Source organism: Syngnathus typhle, linkage group LG14 (genome assembly GCF_033458585.1).
Source record: "Syngnathus typhle isolate RoL2023-S1 ecotype Sweden linkage group LG14, RoL_Styp_1.0, whole genome shotgun sequence".
Lineage (NCBI taxonomy): Eukaryota > Metazoa > Chordata > Actinopteri > Syngnathiformes > Syngnathidae > Syngnathus > Syngnathus typhle.
In genome coordinates, this window is record NC_083751.1 from 2504075 (window position 1) to 2524577 (window position 20503).

A 20503-nucleotide genomic window follows, 5' to 3' on the forward strand; every position below is an offset into this window, starting at 1 on the left:
ATCCAAATCTTAGATTGGCTAGCTATAAATTGTTTTAATATAAATAAACGCACTCATCTTTGTTGCCAGAATGCATTTTTAACTTGTTGTACAGTTACTATGGAAACTAATGACGCATTCAAACTTCTTCGGAAATTGTAACATCAGTTTTTTAATCTCCAAGTTTCAACCCACGGGGACGTATTAGGACAAAACATCTTGAGTCGTTATAAAAATAATTGTAATTTAAAATTGCTAAATATTGTTGAAACTGACGTCTGGGGTCAAATGTGTTTGGAAACTTTTTGACCAACCATTAAATATCAAGGGATTCATTTCTACTCCAACTTTACACTAGCCATGAAATGCACCACGAGCACGAACAACTAGCTAGCTAGATAGCGCGCTTGCTGAGCGTAACGTTTGGGACTTGAGCACGTCGTTCAAGCCTAAATAATGGTAAGTTGAGTAAAACTCATCTTTGGTATATGACAGACAACCTAAACACACTATTTGTTAGCTTTAGAGTCACCTCCAGGTGAAAAACACAGTCGAAAACAGTCAATTGTGTTCCCCTCATAGTATCCACGGTCGCTTACTCGCTAGCATTACAGTTAACGTGAATTGACAGTTTGCCGTGTTTTTTTCCTCATAATATAGCAAATTGTGGTGAACAAATGTATTATGAATGTTTGTTTAGTTTCGGTTTAGCGAGTTAAAAGTACTTTTGAGATTTGTGTCAGTCATTTGTTTGTTTCAGTTTGTGTCCATTTTCTGTTACTATGGAGATTGTTGCACCGTTAGCTACACGTGTACAAGCTATCAAAATTCAAGACTTTTTGTCTTAAAAAAAAAAAAAAAGTTTGGTAATAATTATTCGCCCAAAGGTTTGGTAATAATTACTCGCCCATATGGCGTGCCATTTCGGCATAATTCCCCAGGGGGCTCTCAAACGCTAAGTACGGTCCTGGATGTCATGGGGATGACAAAAGTTTTTTTTTTAATTTGAATTAAATAGTGCTAGTGTACTTCATGTTATTGTCTCTTTTTTTTGTTTAGGAGGAGAAGGAGCGCTTTGCCTTCCTGACCGACTGGTACGACCCGGCGGCATCACTCCTACGGCGCTACCAGCTCTTTTACTATCCCCATGACCACTCTGTGGAGATGGTACAGTGTTGTTTTATTTATTTATTCATTTACATACATTATTTAATACTGTACAATCCTCAATGAGAAGGATGGATGTAAATATACATAATGAATTTATTCTGGGGTCATGAACTGAACAGACAAAGACATAGTTGATGTTTATTATACTCTGCTAAGACAGGCCTTTCCGTGCCTCATTAGCAACACAAATGAAGTTGCTGGTTATCTCCATTAATCCACGATGATGGATTTCTTGTGTTTTCATGACAGTTTGACGTGAAGAACCAGCGCATCTTTCTGAGGCGGACCAAATATGAAGACTTGCACCAGAGGGATTTGTTTGTGGGCAACCGGGTCAACGTCTTTGCGCGGCAGCTCAACATCATTGACTACGCCGACCAATACACGGCCAGCAAGCTGGGAAGCAAAAAAGAACGGTAACGACCTCACCTCGTCAACAAAAGCTGCCTCCGGTTTATTTTTAGGAGCTCCTTAGATATGAGCGCGGCGTCAGATCAGAATAATCGTGCTTGACTAGGTCAAATGATGACTTGTGTCATTTTTCAAGTGCTACTTTGGAAGCAAATCTAATCCTCTTTCACATTTACGGCCCATGTCTTAATCTTAAATCACATGAGAGCATTTTATGCTCATAAAAATTGTAATAAAATGACGCAATGTCGTATACAGGACCCTGGCGTTGCTTAAGCCGGACGGCGTCAGCAAGATCGGAGACGTGCTGGAAATGGTCGCCCAGACCAACCTGATGGTCACCAACGCCAAGATGACACACTTGACATGGTAATTTAATGTAGGAAGCATTTCTACAGTACCTTGGAGTTTCATCCGTGTCCAAGATCTCCCCATTGGAATAGTCTAAATACCATGAATCTATTTCAGCTGGCCCCCGCAAAAAAACAACAACTATATTGCATGTTTTTCATAAAGAACAATAGACATCAGAGGGGGGGGAGGAGAGAGGAGAACCAGTTGTAAAACGGGCCAAGGTCCAGATGTTAGTTGCATACATTAACAGTAACATACTGACTGAATTGCCAGTTAATCAGCCCTTTACACACTTTTATAGTAGGAAATATCAATGGAGTTCTCATTCCCCGACAGGCCCACTATGTTTTATTTATTCCGCTTGTTCAGCTGGCCTCATTCGTTTCCTTAAACAATAAACTTGCGTTCTATCGCTGCACCATAGCCTTTTATGCTTTTCACACACAAATCACAGTATATTTTCATTACAGGAGCCAAGCTGCAGACTTTTATGTGGAGCATCAGACAAAATCCTTCTTCAAGTGAGTGTAAATGTTCAGAGCGGGTGAAGCAATTGGCGATATTACGTACCTGCTGACGACAAAACGATAATTTGCCAACGAAATGAATCAATGTATTTGTTGCTAAGCAATTCGAATAAGTCTGTTTCACAGCTCACCAAATGAGAGGAGATTATACAGTTGTTACTAGGCAGAAGAAAATAGGGCTAATTCACAACTGCCCCATAGGCCAATCAAAACAGATCATGCAGCTGTTGCTAGGCAGACTCCCAACGGACCAATAGGCACACGAAAGGGTGCAGATATGCTAAAATTATTCCAAGGTGTCAAACATTGTATTGCAATTAACGTCATTGCTATGCATTAAATACACATTAGAAAGAGATGATGTATTTATATACAGTAAATATTTGTAAACGTGTCTGGCTCCTCTAGTTCCTTAGTGCAGCAGCTTTCGTCTGGTCCCGTGATAGCCATGGAGCTGGTTGGAGATGAGGCCGTGTCTGTCTGGAAGAACCTCCTGGGAGCCTCGGATGTGGCGGCGGCGCACAAGGAGACGCCACAGAGCGCCCGGGGGCACCTTGGAACCGATATGGCCCACAGCTCCGACTCCCTCACCGCTGCAGCCAGAGTAAACTGCTTCCATGTCCTTTCCAGCCTTTGTACCATGCATGTCCCCATTAGTATAACAGCAAGATCAATTCAAATGTCCTAGCAGGTTTTATGCCCTCTATCCCATGTCAGTGTCATCCCTCATAAATCTTCATGTTCTCACTCGTCTTTATGTCGCCCCGCTATTCTCTCTTCATTAGTCTTGGCGCCCGGCAAGTAGGCGCCATGTTCTAATGTAGCGTTCTGTTCACGTGGCGCAGGAGCTGGAGTTCTTCTTCCCGACCACCATCTGCCACGGGCCCGTCAACACAGCGGAATATTCCCAGTGCACGTGTTGCATAATCAAACCACACGCCGTCTCACAAGGTAAGCGGCACTATGGAACCAATGAAGACTCAAATTATTTGCGTGGGATTGCAGTGTATAGTCGGGTTTTACTTTTGCGACCCACTCAGCACACCTAAATCCTTGGATGCGGACCGGTGGCTTATGAAATGTTTTGGATTTAAGATTTTTAATAGCCTGGAGCCACACCGGCGTGAAAGTTGTCGAGGCAGTTTGCGTCTCGCGTCGAGACATGTCAACGATCGGTTTATGTAAGATAAGAATGAATCTCTGATGCGGGCCACGACAACGCAACCGGCAGTGAATGCTCAACTGTCACGCTGAGCACAATGTTACACATGTTATATTTTCAAAGTTCATCTCCCGAATTGACAAAATGGTTTATTGAGTTGATTTCGTCGACTCGGCGGGGGGGGGGGCGATACTGCGGATGATTTGCTCGAATCAGTTCTGACTGGCATCCATCTTGTCAGAATCACTATTCCAGCCGCACAATCTCATTCCAGACGAGTCCGCAGCGTCATGGCGGCCGAGTCCCCGCCCCGCCCCCGTTGGCAGTCACGCGCTAGCAAACGCGCCGTGCAGACATGACTGGAATAGAAGAAGCTTCTGTTGCCAGGCACCCACAAGTAGTAGCAGGTTGCCTAGCAACAGGAGCAGCTGTTTTTTTTTTTTTAAGAGGGGGGGGGCGCACGAGCCAAACAAACAGACTGAGCCAGATTGGCAAACGTGTTATCACCGTCCTCCTGTGTGACCTTCGTCGTCTTTCTCTCACAATCTGTCACGTTTTTGCCTCTGCCTGACTCTTATGAGAGCGTCTTAAAAGTCAGCCCCATAAGAAACACGCTGCTGCATTCATGCGTCTGATATGAATCCATTTTGAATTTTGTCGGCAGGGCTGGCCGGCAAGATCATCAACGCCATCGCTGCGGCGGGCTTCCACATCTCAGCTCTGCAAATGGTAATAAACACGCTGGGCCGCTCCGTTGCGTTTTTCACGACGACCACCGCACACTTTCTTCGACGGCAACTACTCCCTTAGCTACTACTCGCCGTTCTTTTAACGTTCACTCCCTTCACACAGTTCAAAGTGGACCGAGCCAACGCCGAGGAGTTCTACGAAGTATACAAAGGCGTCGTGGCGGAATACATGGTGAGTACGACACGGGCGGCGGCATCAACCGGGAAGGAAAACATTCCGAAGTAATCAGTCACATTGGATATATATGTGTCGTTCATTCTCGTATTCCCCGCAGGACATGGTGACTGAGCTGTCTCTGGGACCATGCTTGGTGCTGGAGCTCCACGGCGCCGACGTAGCCAAGGCCTTCCGTGACTTCTGCGGTCCTGCCGATCCGGTGAGTTGCTAACCAAAACAGCAGCACCCACCTGCATTTTACCACAAAGTGGTGTCTCGTACGTTATTTGAACAATTTGCGGGGGAGTGAATTGCAACATTACAAAGGGCTAAGTTGCCATTGCCTCCCTAATGCGTATCAGTGACACATTCCCATGATGATGTGACCAAGTGAGTGTCCGATCACATGACTGACGCTGTCAGAGGTCATGTGCGAGTCGTTTTTGAACTTCTGACACACCCAACAAGATGATTTGCTTTTGTAGATTAGATTGTTGATTCTTCTTCTATTTTTTTATTTTTTATAATGATTACTTTTATTTTCTCAAGTTAGATTTATTGTCTATTTTATATTAGTGATTTATCTATTTTAAATTATGCTGCTCATGTATAGTTTTATTTTTTATTGCATTTAATTGTCTATTATTTTGCCTCAATAGCTCTATTTTTATTTATCTTACATGTATATACTCGATATTAACAACTCCTTTTTTCTTATTATTTATTTGATAACTATTGTTTCTTTAATTGATTATAATCAGAATCATCATTTGAATACGACACGTAGCGATAGCGTCAGCCCATCTGCTTAGCGGGTTTCCGAAGCGGCAACGCATGTTTTTGCTTTACGGGTAAACTTTCAGCAACATAACTGATGTCGCTCTCTGCCTTTTTCTGAAATAGAACCGCTATTGCAGTCCAACGTTGCATGCTGTTGTGTAACTTCCAGGCATCTGACAACACGTACACACTCGCACACGCACATCCCAAATGCGTCATCCATGAGTAGAGCGTCTGATTGATAAAGAGGAGTGGCGTCTTTTATTATTAGCACTGACAGGCGTCCACTCATGCGATGTGGATCTGTTTGTCAATAGTCCATTCTGGCCATCAGCCACACACGGTGACCTTCGCACCACAGTCGGGGCCTTGCTCCAATTGGTTGGCACGATGGGTCTCGTCCCCCCCCTACCCCGAACATCGCGTCCTACGTCTAGCTCGGTATCGAGCCAGCCTCGTCCGTTTGGCAAGCGGAGCCAAGCAGAATGTTTGCTCCTGTGACCTGTCTAGGAATCATTAGCCAATTAATTAACCTTTTTTTTTTTTTTTTTTGCTGCACACTGCTCTGCATAGTAACGACAAGGTGAACATGAAAAAAAAAAAGTACAATATGTCTGAATTATTTAATGGCTTTTATTTTTTCTAAGTATTCGCTATTTCAATTGTTGTAATGAAAGAAATTATTTTTTCATTTTTTAAAGTACGTTTTAAAAAAAAATACTCATTCCATTTTAATTCGAATTTCATTCGAAATTAATTTCCAATGAAAATATTATCTAGTTATTGTAATTAGGAACAAAAAAATATATTATATTTTACGATTATATCCAATGGTTTTTCTAATTATTTAAGTTTTAAAACATGTTAAGAAGAGGTGTAATTAATTTGCTGAACTGTTTTTTTTTTCTTTTAAATTAAAAACAGTGCTGAGTCACATTCCCACTGACAAGCTCATTGCCCCGCGTCGCCATGGCAACAGCGCTCAGCGTTCTAACCATTAGCTTTCATATCACGCACCAGCAGCTCCTTAACTACACAAACGCACACATACGCTCTGTCACATCGTTACGCGCGGTAATACTTTGTAAATTTGATTAATAGTAAAAACAAACAACCTGTTTCAAGGTTTGTCTTCATTTGTCCCCCTCAGGAAAGAAATATCCTGGAACATAAGCTGGGACATGTTTTTGCACTTGGTGTGCTACAAAGGTTTTGAGTTTTATCATAAACCAAAGTGTGAATTTCAGAATGAGTGTCGTCGGGAATTGTGTTCATGTGGCGACTTCCTCCCATTTACAAATAGGAACCGACTTTTCTTATGATCCGCTTTCTGTCCGCCATTCACTCCATAGAGTTATCACTCGTCTTTGTGTGTGTGTGTGTGTCGGAACCCAATGGGCGGGTTTAATTTCCTGGCGGCAAGGCGCGGTGACCTTCAAGGAAGGACACGAGCGGGCGGGATGCTGCCTGCGCTGCCATTTTGGGTCGAACACAAAGACAGCAGTCCTCACTTATTTATGTCCAGGGGTCCCTAATCTAATGTCCAGTGAGAGTCAGCTGTTTCAGGATGTGGCTGGAGAGTACTTCCTGATGTGAATCTTATTACTCCCTTTGGTCCTTCCACAGGCCATTGCTCGCCACCTCCGTCCGTCCACCCTGCGAGCCATTTACGGCATCGACAAAGTGAAGAACGCCGTCCATTGCACAGATCTTCCTGAAGACGGCATCCTGGAGGTAGGTGTGATGCATCTCGGCCGAAACACAAGGGGCAAGCCAGAGCCCATGTGAAGTTCATATTTTTGACTAAAAGGTCTCGGTGTATTTTCCAATGCAAAAGGACGGGGGGGGGGAAAAGAAACGGGATTGAGTTATTTTCAATTTTTGAAAGCAAATGATCTGAGACTTAAAAGTTCGCGCTACATTCGAAAAACGAAAAACTTTCGAGCTACGTCGGCGCAAATCCAGGAAATTTTGCCGCGCTTCGCTTTTGTGACATCACTTCCTCCGTCACACTTGGAAACGGTGACAGCCAAAACCAGCAAGGTAAGTCAAGTTTTCTTTATACTAAAAAATAAAAAAGCGTAAATAGATAACAGAGAGGAAGCTATCAATGCGGTTGATACTTCAGTTTTTTCCAAAGCCGTAAAACGTTCTTGGAAAAGTCAGTTTCTGAACATCGATTTTTACCGATGTGATACACTAGAGAAATGATGCTACAGTATTTTAAAAGATGTTTGCTAACCCATTCCTGTCGGTGCCATCTGTAAAGACAACCTGAAAAAATGCTGCCTTTTACAGTGTGAAAGGGGCCGTTATACTCGCCAAAACTTTGGTCTCATGACCACAGCGTGAACCGCGATCCTGCCCGCCTCAGATCTCTTACTGTGCGACGGGAACAAGAATGACGATGCAATTTGAAACAAAAGCTTTTGTTAGCAGCGGAGGGGTGGGCGACATAATGCCTCTTTGTTAACCATTTGCCACTTGAACCTGAAGGGGTGGCCATTTTGTGCTCCTCAGGTGCAGTACTTCTTCAAGATCTTGGATAGCTGATCACAATCACGACACGTCAAGACTTTATCCTTGATGAACTTCTGACCAGAAGACTCCTGACTAGTATGTGGATTATTATCGTCATTTGAGGCCTGACCAAATAATGCGGCAATACTTAGCACCTTTGTTTGCATAGAATATTTTAAGATGTTCTCTTCATTATTTTACTCATTCTAATCGCTTAAACGTAAATTGAACTTTAACAAGGTCTTGGACAGTTGTGGGAAAAAAAAAAACGGACAAACTTGAATTTGTTGTTGTTTATTGTTTCAGCCAGATTAAATAAAGTGACCAGAAGACTTCTGACAGTGTTTAGAGTTTCTTCATTTTCTTTTTTTTTTCTTAATTTTCTCAACATATAACGGGATACTGCATTGATACTCTTTTGAAATTCTTTTTTCCAACCAGCGACTACTTTGGTATCAGATTTAAAACATGACATTTCTGAAAGTGAAATAAAATGTACAACTGCATAAATATAAAATTCTTGCACCATGAACATGGCTAAAACATTCAACAGGACTGCTAGGAACTACAAAAAAAACTACAAACAACAGATGGAGGGGAATGAAAAGCGTACAAATGATGGATCCTTCCTTGATGGTATCCAGTACCGCGCTAGTATTTCAGTTAGTTGCACACGCGCAGACACACTCACGCAGAAGCGGACGAGACGAGATTTTACGACACAAACACGTCAGTAGTAATAAGTAGTAGTAGTAGTAGTAGTAGTAGTAGAAGTGGAGTTTCTTTTTTTTTTTTTTTTAATTACCTCAGACAGTATGGATGCGTCTATACGGCTCTGAAGGAGTGAAATTCATCATGTACAGCAGAATAAATATGATTTGATTTGCTATTGCTACGCCACATCCTAAAACCGTGGACAGACACGAAAAGCCCATGTGGGAATGAAGCGCGCACCTTTTTTTTTTTCAAATGGAATACAATCCTGTAGAGCAGTGATTCTCAACTGGTGGTACAGCACCTAAAAGTGGGTTGAGGTGGCGGGCGGGGAGTAGAAAATGGCAGAGGCGCCCTCAGTTTACGGTGCTGACGTATGGCAGTGTAGGATAGAATTAGAATTTTTAAGGACGAGTTAAAAATAAAAATTGTTGGCAAAAAAAAAAACCCTCAAACATATATTTTAAAACAAAACAAAAATCAAGTACAAATACCTTTTCAGGAAAAAGGTCTTGATTTTTTGTTTTTTTTTTATTTTCAAAAAACAAGTCCAGATTTTTGCGTTAAAGAAATTTGAATCTTCATGGTCATAGTCATATATTTGGCAAAAAAAGTGAATTTTGTCACCCTTAGAGGGCTCTAACTCTGAAACCATTTAAAGGTGTAATGGTGTAACATATTAACAACAAATAGGAAAACAATAAAATAGTATCAATTTCTTTTTTAAAAAGGAGTTTGACAAACAAAATATTTCAACATTTTTAACGTGAGGACAATTTTGGCACGGATTTGGGCAAGAAATGACGATACCGTGCATAAAATGCTGTGACAGGCCAGATGTAGGCCTGAGGTTTGGCACCTGTGTCCGAAGGCAGTGATTCCCATCCACTGGGAAAGTGACATTGGTCCAAAAGTTAGGATTTATCAATGGCAAATAAAATTTGTTCATCTATCTATGCTAGTGATGTAAAGTGACAGGCAGAACAAGAAACATACTTTTCAAAACATTTTTGGGTGGCGGTGTGCAAGACATTTTCTTTTTTTTAAATGTTTAAATATTGTGAGCTTAATAATTACATCATTGCCTGAGTCATTTTTAACTTTGTTGCATTTTTTTTTTTTTTTTAATCTGTAGATTCTCAGTCATCACGTCGTAGTAAATCTGCAAAATTTCAATGGAGGCAACAGGACTTTTCATTAATTTGTTATCACAACAAAAATGACTTTGGCAATCATCCTGTTAGGCTAACAATATTTTCCTTGGCTTAAAACCCGGGCAGAAACTGGAGTAGGGTAGCAAGAGTTGAGAACCACTGCTGTATTGTGTCATTATTTAAAGACTACTATAGTGGTGTTTATTTTTTCTTGCGGATGTGACTTTTATCATCTCAGTTGGCTCTACGTGTTTTCTTTTGGGGTGGGGGGGAGACCTGCTTGTCAAAACAAAGGAGGAGGGCTGGGGGTGGTAAAGAGTGCGCGCCGACTGACCGACCGCCGGAAGAGGTCACGATTTGATGTTGAACTTGACGTCGAATCGTCCCTGATAGCGGTCCTTCTCGCTATACTTGATGTTGCCGCCGTACACCTTGCACTCGATGCGCACCTCCTGGTCCAGCGTTATGTTGGAGAACTGGATGGCCACCAGGGGCTGAAGGTAGTTGGGGTGCAGCTGCCGGCCGTAGTACGGATAGTACTGCAGCGGGAAGCTGCCTTCAAAGCCGTAGTAGTTAATCTCGCCGATCTTGTCTGCGTCCTCTTCGCGCTGATAAAACACAAAAGAGCGGGATGATTCTCACGTCCTACGTTGGGAGTGCTGGCTGTGTAGTACAAGTGTTTGTTTGTACGTGTTGCTAAGCTAAATTTCGTTAGCATCTCGTGTGATACTGTATGCTAGCTAGCACTAAGTTGACATTCAGTTCTATGCTCTCGGTTGACATTTACAATGTTCTCTTGTGTTTATTAATGAGTCGGTGTTAAGAGGGACATGCATTTGGAGAATAGTCCGCTTACCTTGTTCTTGCAGAAAATAGGCACGGAGTTGGGCTTGACTCGGGCTTGAAAAGGCACAGGCACATCATCATCGGTGGGGACCTGAAATTGCACGTACAAAATGGCCGACAGTCAGGAGGTGTGCTCGCCGCACGCTGCTCCAAAATGGTCGGTTCTGAAGAACGCTTGCTATGTCTTTGTTACAATTTGACACTGGCCTATGCGGTGTCATAAAGTCCTCAATTGTTGCCCACCCTTTGATGGAGTCTACCTTTCATGGCTGGCCATTTTGTTTTTTTCTTTCCCTCTCACCCACCTTGGGCCTGAAATTGACAATCCTGTTGAGTTTGACGATGATGCACGGCGATCCCTGCTGGAAGCCGTACATGTTGTCCGACTTGCCCGAGCAGCTTTGCAGCCAGGACCTTTTGTAGGTGCAAGCTTTGCGCTCCCCTTTGTCCTTGTCAATGCTGTCACGATCGCGGTACGGCTGAGGAGTGTCTGCGCGGCGAAAAAGGTTAACACGTTAACGATGCTTCCTTTTCATTTTGTGCCGGTCGATGCTGAAAACCTGCCTCCGCAGTCTTCGTATTTCATCAAGTCGGTTTGGCGATCGTCGTTGTAGAGCGCGAGGAACTTGTCAATGCTGTCCACGTACTTCTCGTAGGACTTTGGCTCCCTGATGCTGAATGCGATCTCTGACTTTTCAGAGCGTGGCGTGTGTGACAAACCTGCAAGAAAGCGAGGAAAGCTTGTGTAAATATACATCTGCCTTCAGACCAAACTTGCAAAAAAAAATACCCAAGTGTGCCATCATTTTTTGTTAAAGGATATCCTAAACATTTGAAGACATCCAGGCACTGTTTTAAACTGGAAGGGGGGGATGGGGGAGCTGGATGAGTCTCCTTGAAGTGCTCTCTGACAGCACTTCCGCTTCCTGCCATCTTTGTTATCAGGCGGAAACACGTTAGTCGTAGTGCTGTGCAGATTTTACACACGTGTGCCTTGTGAGCGTCTCCCGCCCTTCTTCACCCATGACTCCTTCACAGTGGAAACTTTTTTTTTTTTAGTGGCAGCGTAGAAAAGAAAAAAAAACCACCTCTCCCTGCTGCTTCCTTTATCAGTCGCACCGCTGTAAACCAAAGTCGGCAGCTCGCCAGTCACGCCGGGCGGTAAACTAAAACCGCGAGGGGCTTCACAATGGCCTCTAAAAATAACGCCCAAACATGTGCTGCCGCTGCTGCCGTTTCGAACCGAAAGCTTAGGCATTACAGAGAGCATTTTGTCCCGCTAATCAACGAGCTTAAAGAGGCCTCGCACCGCACTGGGCAACCATAACAACGAGCCCCTCCGTGGTGCAAGGCTGCAACACTTGCTGTCACCTGAGGGGGGCGACGCCATTGACAGGTTTCCGCGTGAGTGTAAGACAAAATGGAGGACGCTACAGCGTACGTACCTGGGGGGGCCACCCGATCCTGGTAGGTGGGCTTGTACTTGCTCAAGGTGAGCAACATCACCTGAATGGTCCCCACAAAGATGGCCGCCAAGCATCCGTAGAAGATAACGTAGAACAAAAGGATTTTGACTGTGGACAAAAAAGAAGAGTAGGACAGTCAGCTTCAATTATTTCTTCGTCGTGTTACACGTAAAACCTTTACAGCGTTTGTGTCAAACTCGAGGTTCGGGGGCCGGGTCTGGTTCATGAAAACAAAGTAATGGTCTTATGTCTTTACGCTTCGTCAAAACAAAAGTCATGTACCCATTGGATGATGTGACTTTCCTAATCCGAGGTCATTATCAATTTGCCCGCTCTTTAAAAAAAAAAAAGTCGAGCAATGAGCGTTCTCGGGAGGGCGCGACTAGTCGTTGGCATGTAATTGACGGCTTTATGATGAACTACAACCACAAAGGATCCCTTTCTCGTCTCGTGGCGGAAGCTTTTGTGAGAGAACTATTGTGAGAGCGCCTCATTTTCCACTCCTCTCCGGTTGCGAGAGAGGGGAGCCATTTAGGGAAGCACAGTACAGGATAAGTCACCGGCCATTTCCCCCCCCCGCCTCCCCCGTCGTGTAGCCTGCTGCCGCCACAACGGGTTTGGCAAGTAAACAACTGCCCACAACAGCAGTTTGAACATTGACAAGAAATTGAGCGCATCTTAGCGGGACTCGCAAAATAGCGCCAAGGCCTCGTGCCTGAGATTGAAAAGTGGTCCGGTTGGGATTGAAGCAGCTGTTTTAAGCGAGTTTGAAATTTGACTCCGGAACTGGCTCAGTTGTGGCCTCCCTGTGAAGTAAAATGAGTGTCCGTCCGTGTAATGTAATGTGGCTGTAAAGTGTTAGCGGTCATTTGGATGATGAATGAATCCGCTAATTCGAATCAGTTTGTGCGTAAATGACACTACTTCTGCGATTAGTAGACGTTGAATTCAATTGAAAATGTTGTCATAAAAGTGGAATTACACAATATAAAGTTTGGCTTAATTACTACCAATCCTGTTCAAGTGATGCTAATTGCTAGCTAGCCCTCATTCATTCAAAACACCATCTATCTCATGTCGGTTTCCCGTAGTCACGGCGGCATTCCCAAGGCGTCCCTCTGTTGCCAGTTACAAGCGGGACCCCTGGGAACCCGCTTGACGGGTCGAGCGTAGCTTCAGCCGACAGCCCCCCGGGGCCACGTCAGACGCTGCCTCGGCTGGTCTACTGTTAAACCACGGAAGTTTCAATTCATCGTAGCGTTACCGGCCTTCCGAAAGCAGCATCCATTTTGAGTTGCGCCCACGTGCGGCACTGGAAACCATAGCTAGCTTAGTCGCTAACTTTCTTTCTGTCACAACACTTTCTATCAGATTCACTTTTTGACTTTTCTTTTTTTAAGCAATAGCAGGAATCTCAACGTTTCACTTTTTTTTTTACGAGCGAGTGCCAGTCATTTGTGAAGCAAATGAGCGGTAAGAATGAGGTGTGTCAGAAATAGCAGCGACAGTCAAGTTTATTATTGTCATGCAATTGTCGTCGTTACGCTTTTAAGCTACTGTTACAATAAACGTGTAATAACTACGATAACTACCGCATAGACATGTTGCAGACAAACGTCGTGGCCAATTTTGAGTAGTCTTGATGCGTCGTAGCCCGTCTCATGGGACAAACTCAACGCTGGGCCTCGCACAGCGGCCAAACGCCAAAACCCCGCACTTTTTCTCAAACTCAGGACGTACACGCTACAAAATTATCTACGGCACACCGTTGCATGTGTGCAGCTCAAGATAATGAGTCTGACTTGTGTAGACACTCCCACAACTAAAGTTGCCCAACTCCCACATTATGAAATTATGCCTTTGATAAATTTGCATACAAATAATGGTCTCTACAGTGATTTACTTTTCCTGAGGAAGTGGAGGCTTGAAAAATAATTAGCATTTGGATGCAGAACTTCAATGCCATAATCGATTTTGACATGGGCGTCGCCCCAAGGCAGATGAACACACACACACACACGCACTCATGTGGCTGGGGATAGTCAGTGTTGATCTAGCAGTTCGGGAACAGGCACAAGAACCTGAAACAAGTCAATGGAAAGAGTCCCATCCCCCAACACACTGCAGCAAGAGCTTGTGGTGAACAAACCATCACCACATTCACGCTGCGCCCCCCCCCCCTTTTTCATAGCCTTGCCCTCTCTGTGGTACGTTCACGGACACTCTGACCACTTTGAAGTCGCGTCAATCGTCAAAATCACCATCGAAAAGTATGATTAATACAACCAATTAAAATTCGGAGGCGTTTTCGTTTCGTCGAGCTCTTTCCGCGGTGCGTTCAATGTCTAACTTGTTGCTTTCGAACATTTGGGTGACAGACAGAAATGGTTGCCTCATTCGTTAGCTGGTCGGGTGAACTCGTTTTTTCGGAAGAATACGCGACAAAAGTCCAATTTCCTCTTTTCGGAAAATATAACATTATGTGTTCGACGGCAGGGGAGGAGGAGGAGGAAAATTGTGTGTGTGTGTGTGGGGGGGGGGGGGGGGCGGGGGGGGCTTGAGACATGTGAGTCGTGATCAGTTCGACAGTACCGGAATCGACGCATTCAAATGTGATTAACATGCAATTCAGGGGGCTTTTGTAAACGGGGAGGGGGTGGATCCACATCACGTGTTTATTACTAACCACGTCAAGCTTGATGAGGCAAACACTGACCGGAATGCTAACTATTCACCATGGAAAAAGTGTTCATTTGTAGCTTCTTTTGAGGGGGTAAACCATCCAATCAGATCCCCCTTATATATATTCATAATCTTTCGATATTGAAAGATGTCGTGTGGATGCTGGAGAAGTGTGATTGTAGGCTACAGGCTGATCACAACTTTCCCTACGAGAGAAAGTCGTTGCCCGGCACAGGCTGTCCTTCAGGGGTGACCTTTTTTTAAACGAACCCCCCCACACACACACACACACAACAAGAACGACCGGCGAAGCCTTTATTACGCGTCAGATTTCCATTCCGTCAGGCCTTTGTAGTAAACTAGTTTGTCGTAGCTCAAATGATCGATTCCCTTAACTGATCGATTCTGCTCATTTGATTGAATACATTTGAGTCGTTTTATCCTCAAGTTCTCTCCCCTGTTTTGCTCTTTTTTTCGCGTGAATTCAAGCTGTCAATTTTTGCGGCGCCGTCGATTTCCCCAAATCAAAATGACGGCGCAAGAAAAAAAAACAACAAAAAAAACAACTCCCGACAAGTCACGACGCTGCCTTGTCAGCTTCGAAGAGCTCGAACAGGTGCTGCTTTACCAAGCAAGCAACCTTTCTGTCGCCAGAAAATGGAGGAAGGTGGCAAAGGGAAAAAAAAACGATCGTGACATTCAACAGTTGAAGAAAAAAAAAAGATCACTTACACCAACTGCCCCCGGTCCTTCCTAGAAACTCCTTCTTCTCGGAATTCCACAGAAAGCTCCTCCAGCCGCCGTCGGTGTCCTTATTCCGCGACATGTTATAGAAGTCCCCCCACGCACGCACCGGGTAGCTCCAACTTTTGGTCTTCTATGATAGGCAACACACGACCACTCGAGAGTGTATTGCGGAGGAAACGACTGCTGCGCCTCACCGGAAGCAAGAAAAGGACACTTTTTAAGCCCGCAGCGCCGCTTGAATCTCTCCCTCACCCCGCTCTCTCTCCCTCTTCCTTTGCCCCCTTTTCCCTCTCTCTATCTCTCTCTCTTTTGCGTTCTCACTCTCTCTCTCTCACGGTGCGCGACTCCGCCCGCAAACTCCCGCAATAAGTTACACAGCAAGAGGGAGGAGAGGGTCGCAAAGGGGCAGCGAACGAACCAATCAGAGTGGCGTGCTGCTCTATGACGTCATGATAAAGGCAGTGTCGAAGAGGAGGGGTGATTCAAAGAAGGGGAAAAAAAAATGTCGTTCAGTTGCCAAGAGCTGTAAAAGACAAAATGGGCCAGGTGCCATAGCAACCGTACCCCCCACCACACGTCCCGCCTTCCCCGTCAAACGTAGTTGGTGACGCCTTGATTGACGTGAATTCTAAGACGATGAAACTCTTTTGATTGATTGATTGATTGATTGATTGATTGATTGATTGATTGATTGATATCTTTATTTCGAACATATTTAATATTATAATATAGATATTAGTGTCATCTGCAAAATTGACTTTTAGTTCTTTAGATACTTTGCACATATCCTGTTAATCCAAAATAAACAATTTAGGGCCTAATACTGACCCTTGATTTTGTCTAAAAACCAGGAAACCAGGAAAAGAATAGTGCAGCTAATGCTCGGTACGGTCCTATGCAGTTTATGTTGTTCCTTTGTTGCCACATTGCATTTCTGCAAACAAAAGGAATGACTCCAATTAGGCTGCCCGGACGAAAGCCAGCAGTCATTTTGAAAATTGTCAACAGCTATTCCCATAGGTACACTGAAAAATAAAATCACCTTGCCTTCTTACCAGATCCTTACCTGCTTACCAGCTTATACCATAAAAATCTGGTAAAGATTTGTTCTCTAAAGAAATATGTGTTTGAAGATAGTTGCTGAAAACGTGCAATGTAGTACTCATTTGTGGAGATTAATAATTGATTATTATTTGGTTCCATTACACCTTGTCATGCTCATTACTACCAACTGCAGGTTTGGAGAAGAAAAGCATTATCCTCTAGTCAGAACAAACAACAGGTAATTGTCATTTTCTTGTACACTCTTGTTTTTCTGCTCCATTTTTATTCGTAACATGTTTTCATCTGTTTGTGTGCCAGATAAAACTAAAACTTGATGGTGGGACGTGGCATGGGCCCTAAACAACGAACCAATTGGGAGTGTTGTTGCAGCTCTGGATGAAAGTGCGTGTTGCGGAATTCTCACTTTTGTTTGACCTCTCTAGTGAGTCTTTATGATGGAATTAGTGTAGTCTTTTTCATTTTAACAGTTAAACCTCAGGCTTGCTACAAATTCCATTCACAGCCTTTGTGCCCGCTAGGCAGTAAGTTTCCACCTCCAATGTGTGTGCGCGCGCATACGTGTGTGTAATATTGAGCCGGGATTTGGCTACCGAACAATTGAAAATTACGCTCCAATCTCTTCAAATCAGATTTATAATGAGCACAGAGACGGGAGCAACAGGGGGGAGGTCTGATTTATGACCTGATTAGCTTACAGCCTTAGCTGCTCTGACATGTAGCTGCCATGCTTTGTACGTATCTGCATTGGTATAGTTATATTTTGCAATATAGTTATATTTTTCTAAAGAACTGTTCTCTCTTGTAAAGTGAGTCGAGTTCACTGTCACCGTATTTTTATATATTTTACAAAATGGCCGAACGACACCACCTCTGTAGTTCATGGTCATAAATGTGTAGTTACATTTGTAGTACAGTTAAGATGGGGGGGCATAACGTCTGCGTTAATGGCGATCCCTGGGGTCTGTTTTGACTCCATCCAAAAAGAAAACAGTGTAACGCAGTCCGCCAACGACACTATGTATTTTTTACGCGGCCATAGCACAGCAGGCCCGCCGTGTTTGCACAGATGAAAGCTTCGCCAAGATTACCACGAGGTGCGGCATTCTGAGATGGCCTGTGGAAGAAATCTGGTATGTGAGGAGCCAGCCCGACTCTAACCTGTCAACAATCGTGTGCCTGTGCGGGCGGCCCCCGGGAGTGGGCGCGGGTCAAAGATGGACTCCTCCACAAAGTTGTAATTGCAAAACAATTTTTTTCCTCACAGGCAAGTTGCCATTATAAAAAGCTTTACTCAATGGACAGGCAGTGTGTGAAGTAAAACGACTCAGTCTTTGAGGTAGGTAGACAGAAAAAAATAAAATTTAAGTAAAACTACTCATATCTTTGAAGACAACCTTACATAAACAAAATTAAAGTCAAACTTTGGCAATGGGCCAAATTATTTCAGCAAGCGCATTACACTGTTTTTTTTTTCAGGCGGCATATGCCCAACTGGTTGCAAATTGTCTCCGCACACCTCTGCACTCATTTGAATTGCAAAATTTGAATTTGCATTAACCTGAGCTTTTAGGTTAGCTTGAAGCTATTCCAACGTGTCAGCGCGCCAGTTCACCCCAATACTAACAAGCTAACGATCAACATGCCAAGTACGGGCTAATAAACGTGCCCACAACAATTAGAGTGACACTTTTTTTTCCTTTTTCCTCCAAGGCCTTTTCATTTTATCTGAGACACCGGCGTTTATTTTATTTTTTTCGCTAATGCTTGCCCGGAGCACTGTGATTTGTCGAGGTTATTATGTTGGCCTTTTGGTCGAGCTCTTAATTACATTAGTGAAACTCAATTAAGCAGCAAAGGTCTGATGAGAAGGGGAATAGAATCATACTGGGAGACCTTTTGACACGCTAGCACAACGCCACATACCACAGATTGTTTTCGTTTTCTGTCCTCGACTCCGTTCGTAATCGTAGCGGTTTGTATCTGTCAACGGAAGCCGTTCATCTTTGTCACGTAAACAGTTGTCATATTGAATTATACTGCTACCAACCAGTCGTGCAGTTTACCCGTGTCTCTGAAACATTGATTAAGGAACAATCATTTATTTATTCATGTCCGAAGGGCTTTTTATACATTTCCGAAAAGATATGTAGTTTGTAATTTGATTTATGCTTTTATTTTCTTGACCCCGGGTCATACTGTGTGCAATGAAACTGAGCGCCATGTAAAGGTTAAAGAAAACAATTGCCAACATGTACCAGGGCTGCTCGGGTTGTAAAATACGATTACATTTATGGCTGCGTTTTGTTATCACGTTTATCACAGTAATCGTCGCAGTTTTACGGGCCAATAAAGAATTACAATAAGTAAACATAACACCTAACGATGTCTGGACGATCGTATTTACAAAAAGGTACGAGCCAAAATCGATATGAATACATATTTTATAGCGCTTTTAAAAAGACAAAATATTGGATGTGATAAATTTGCAGTTGTGAGGTTGGTGTAACGCAGAAGTCAGGCCACCATTGATTGTAGCCCTACATTCAACAAGCCCCGCTCCCAATGGACGCCACAAAAATAGACAACAGCTTCTAAAAATACTCGCCGGTTGTGCTCCCGTTCAGGGCTCTTATTTTGGAACACGGGCCAGCGTTTTATTTCGGGATGCTTTGAAGATAATCATAAGGGGGTGGTGCGGAATTCGCGAGGCCCTCGAAGAACAAATGGATGCTTTCCCTCGGCTAATCAGGGTGACAAGAGATGCTCGACAGGTTGCCGCGGAGACCGAGGGACGCTTGGAAACAATGCGTCGTTGGTTGACACTCATGTCCTAAAGGGAAAGACGGTCAGAAGACAGACTTGTGATATTTTGTGTCTATTTTGTTAAGGCCTGGTACATTGCTTTCAATATCCTGCAATTTAATCCTGCAAAGAACAGACATGGAGTCTAATACGATGTGTGAAATCTTTTATGTGAAGATTATGTAAGCAGCATGTGGCAGGAGAATGATTGGAAATGTGACACCAAGTACATAAAAAGAGCTCCTTTGCTAATTTGTCACCCCCCACCCCTTAAGGGAACAGCCAATGCTCAGTGATAGAGCACTTAGTGGTGTGTGTGTGTGTTTTCAGCAAATGCCCCTTTTTCTCATTTTAGGTAAGTAGCTTTTTGCAGCGTGAGACACAGTATTGATACACGAATGGCTTTCCGAGTCTGGTATGGTATTTTCCAATTTCCTGTTCCATCCGCTTTTGAAGCAGGCAGACTGTATTTCATTTTTTTTTTTTTCCGATAGTTGTTTGTTACAATATCCAGTTTTTGGCTCCTGTTGCTAAACATTCATTTCCACATGTGGTCCTTTTCAAAAACACGCTTTCTTGGTGTTTATTTGGAGAGGTCCACATGGCTACAATTACAAACAGGTGATGGAGTGACGCATATCGTAAGTGGATCGAGTCTTATCGTAATTACTGGGAATCGTATCACGGTGCATGGAAAGCAAATCATGACATTGTAAATGAAGTGAAGCGTATCAGATTATATTCAGAGTGAATGCGATGACGTTCTAATTGCATCGTATCGTAATCGGTTTGAATCGTATGATAATAAGATAAATCATATCCTATTCAAAACAATTTGTTTTGTAAATGCTTGTGTGGTCCAGTTGTCCTGCTCTTTCCACAAAACATCCTTTCTTGGTGTTTATATTGACGTGGAACACATGGCTACGATCGCTAACACGTGCGCGACTGCACGTGTTAACGAGGCTAACAAAAAATGACGTCAGTATTTGAATTGCATGTACTAAATGACAAATCCCACCTTTTAAGGCACACCCTTAGAAACTGAATGGAAAATTCTGCTCTCTCATTTCTCAGGGTCCACCTTAAAATGTCCGTGGAGGTCCAACGACTTCTGGCCCTCGGCGACTCATTTGTATCCACGCAGGATGCCAAACATCTGGAGCCTTTATAAGCGGGACTTTGCGAGGGAGGGCGCCACAACTCTTCACCCGTCGA

At 43.6% G+C, this 20503-nt stretch overlaps 2 protein-coding genes across 3 annotated transcripts; one reads left to right on the top strand and one right to left on the bottom strand.

Annotated features, from left to right (window-relative positions):
• The first annotated feature begins 292 nt into the window (after positions 1 to 292).
• Positions 293 to 20502, top strand: nme7 (NME/NM23 family member 7). 2 transcript variants are annotated; one of them, XM_061297140.1, is made up of 12 exons: positions 293 to 438; positions 1039 to 1146; positions 1399 to 1565; positions 1819 to 1929; positions 2385 to 2435; positions 2850 to 3045; positions 3287 to 3392; positions 4268 to 4332; positions 4456 to 4524; positions 4628 to 4729; positions 6916 to 7023; positions 20363 to 20502. In XM_061297140.1, exons 1-12 carry the CDS (start codon positions 436 to 438, stop codon positions 20372 to 20374), a joined length of 1098 nt encoding a protein of 365 aa, XP_061153124.1. In that variant the 5' UTR covers positions 293 to 435; the 3' UTR covers positions 20375 to 20502. The 2 variants fall into 2 exon arrangements, with proteins under 2 accessions (XP_061153124.1, XP_061153123.1); XM_061297139.1 differs by lacking the exon at positions 20363 to 20502 and adding an exon at positions 7810 to 8970.
• atp1b1a (ATPase Na+/K+ transporting subunit beta 1a) lies at positions 8088 to 15770 on the bottom strand. The gene is made up of 6 exons (XM_061297153.1): positions 15404 to 15770; positions 11969 to 12097; positions 11088 to 11243; positions 10829 to 11013; positions 10534 to 10614; positions 8088 to 10285 (listed from the first exon to the last, which is right to left on the bottom strand). The coding sequence occupies exons 1-6, from the start codon at positions 15495 to 15497 to the stop codon at positions 10028 to 10030; spliced, it is 903 nt and encodes a 300-aa protein (XP_061153137.1). The 5' UTR covers positions 15498 to 15770; the 3' UTR covers positions 8088 to 10027.
• Position 20503: the final 1 nt, after the last annotated feature.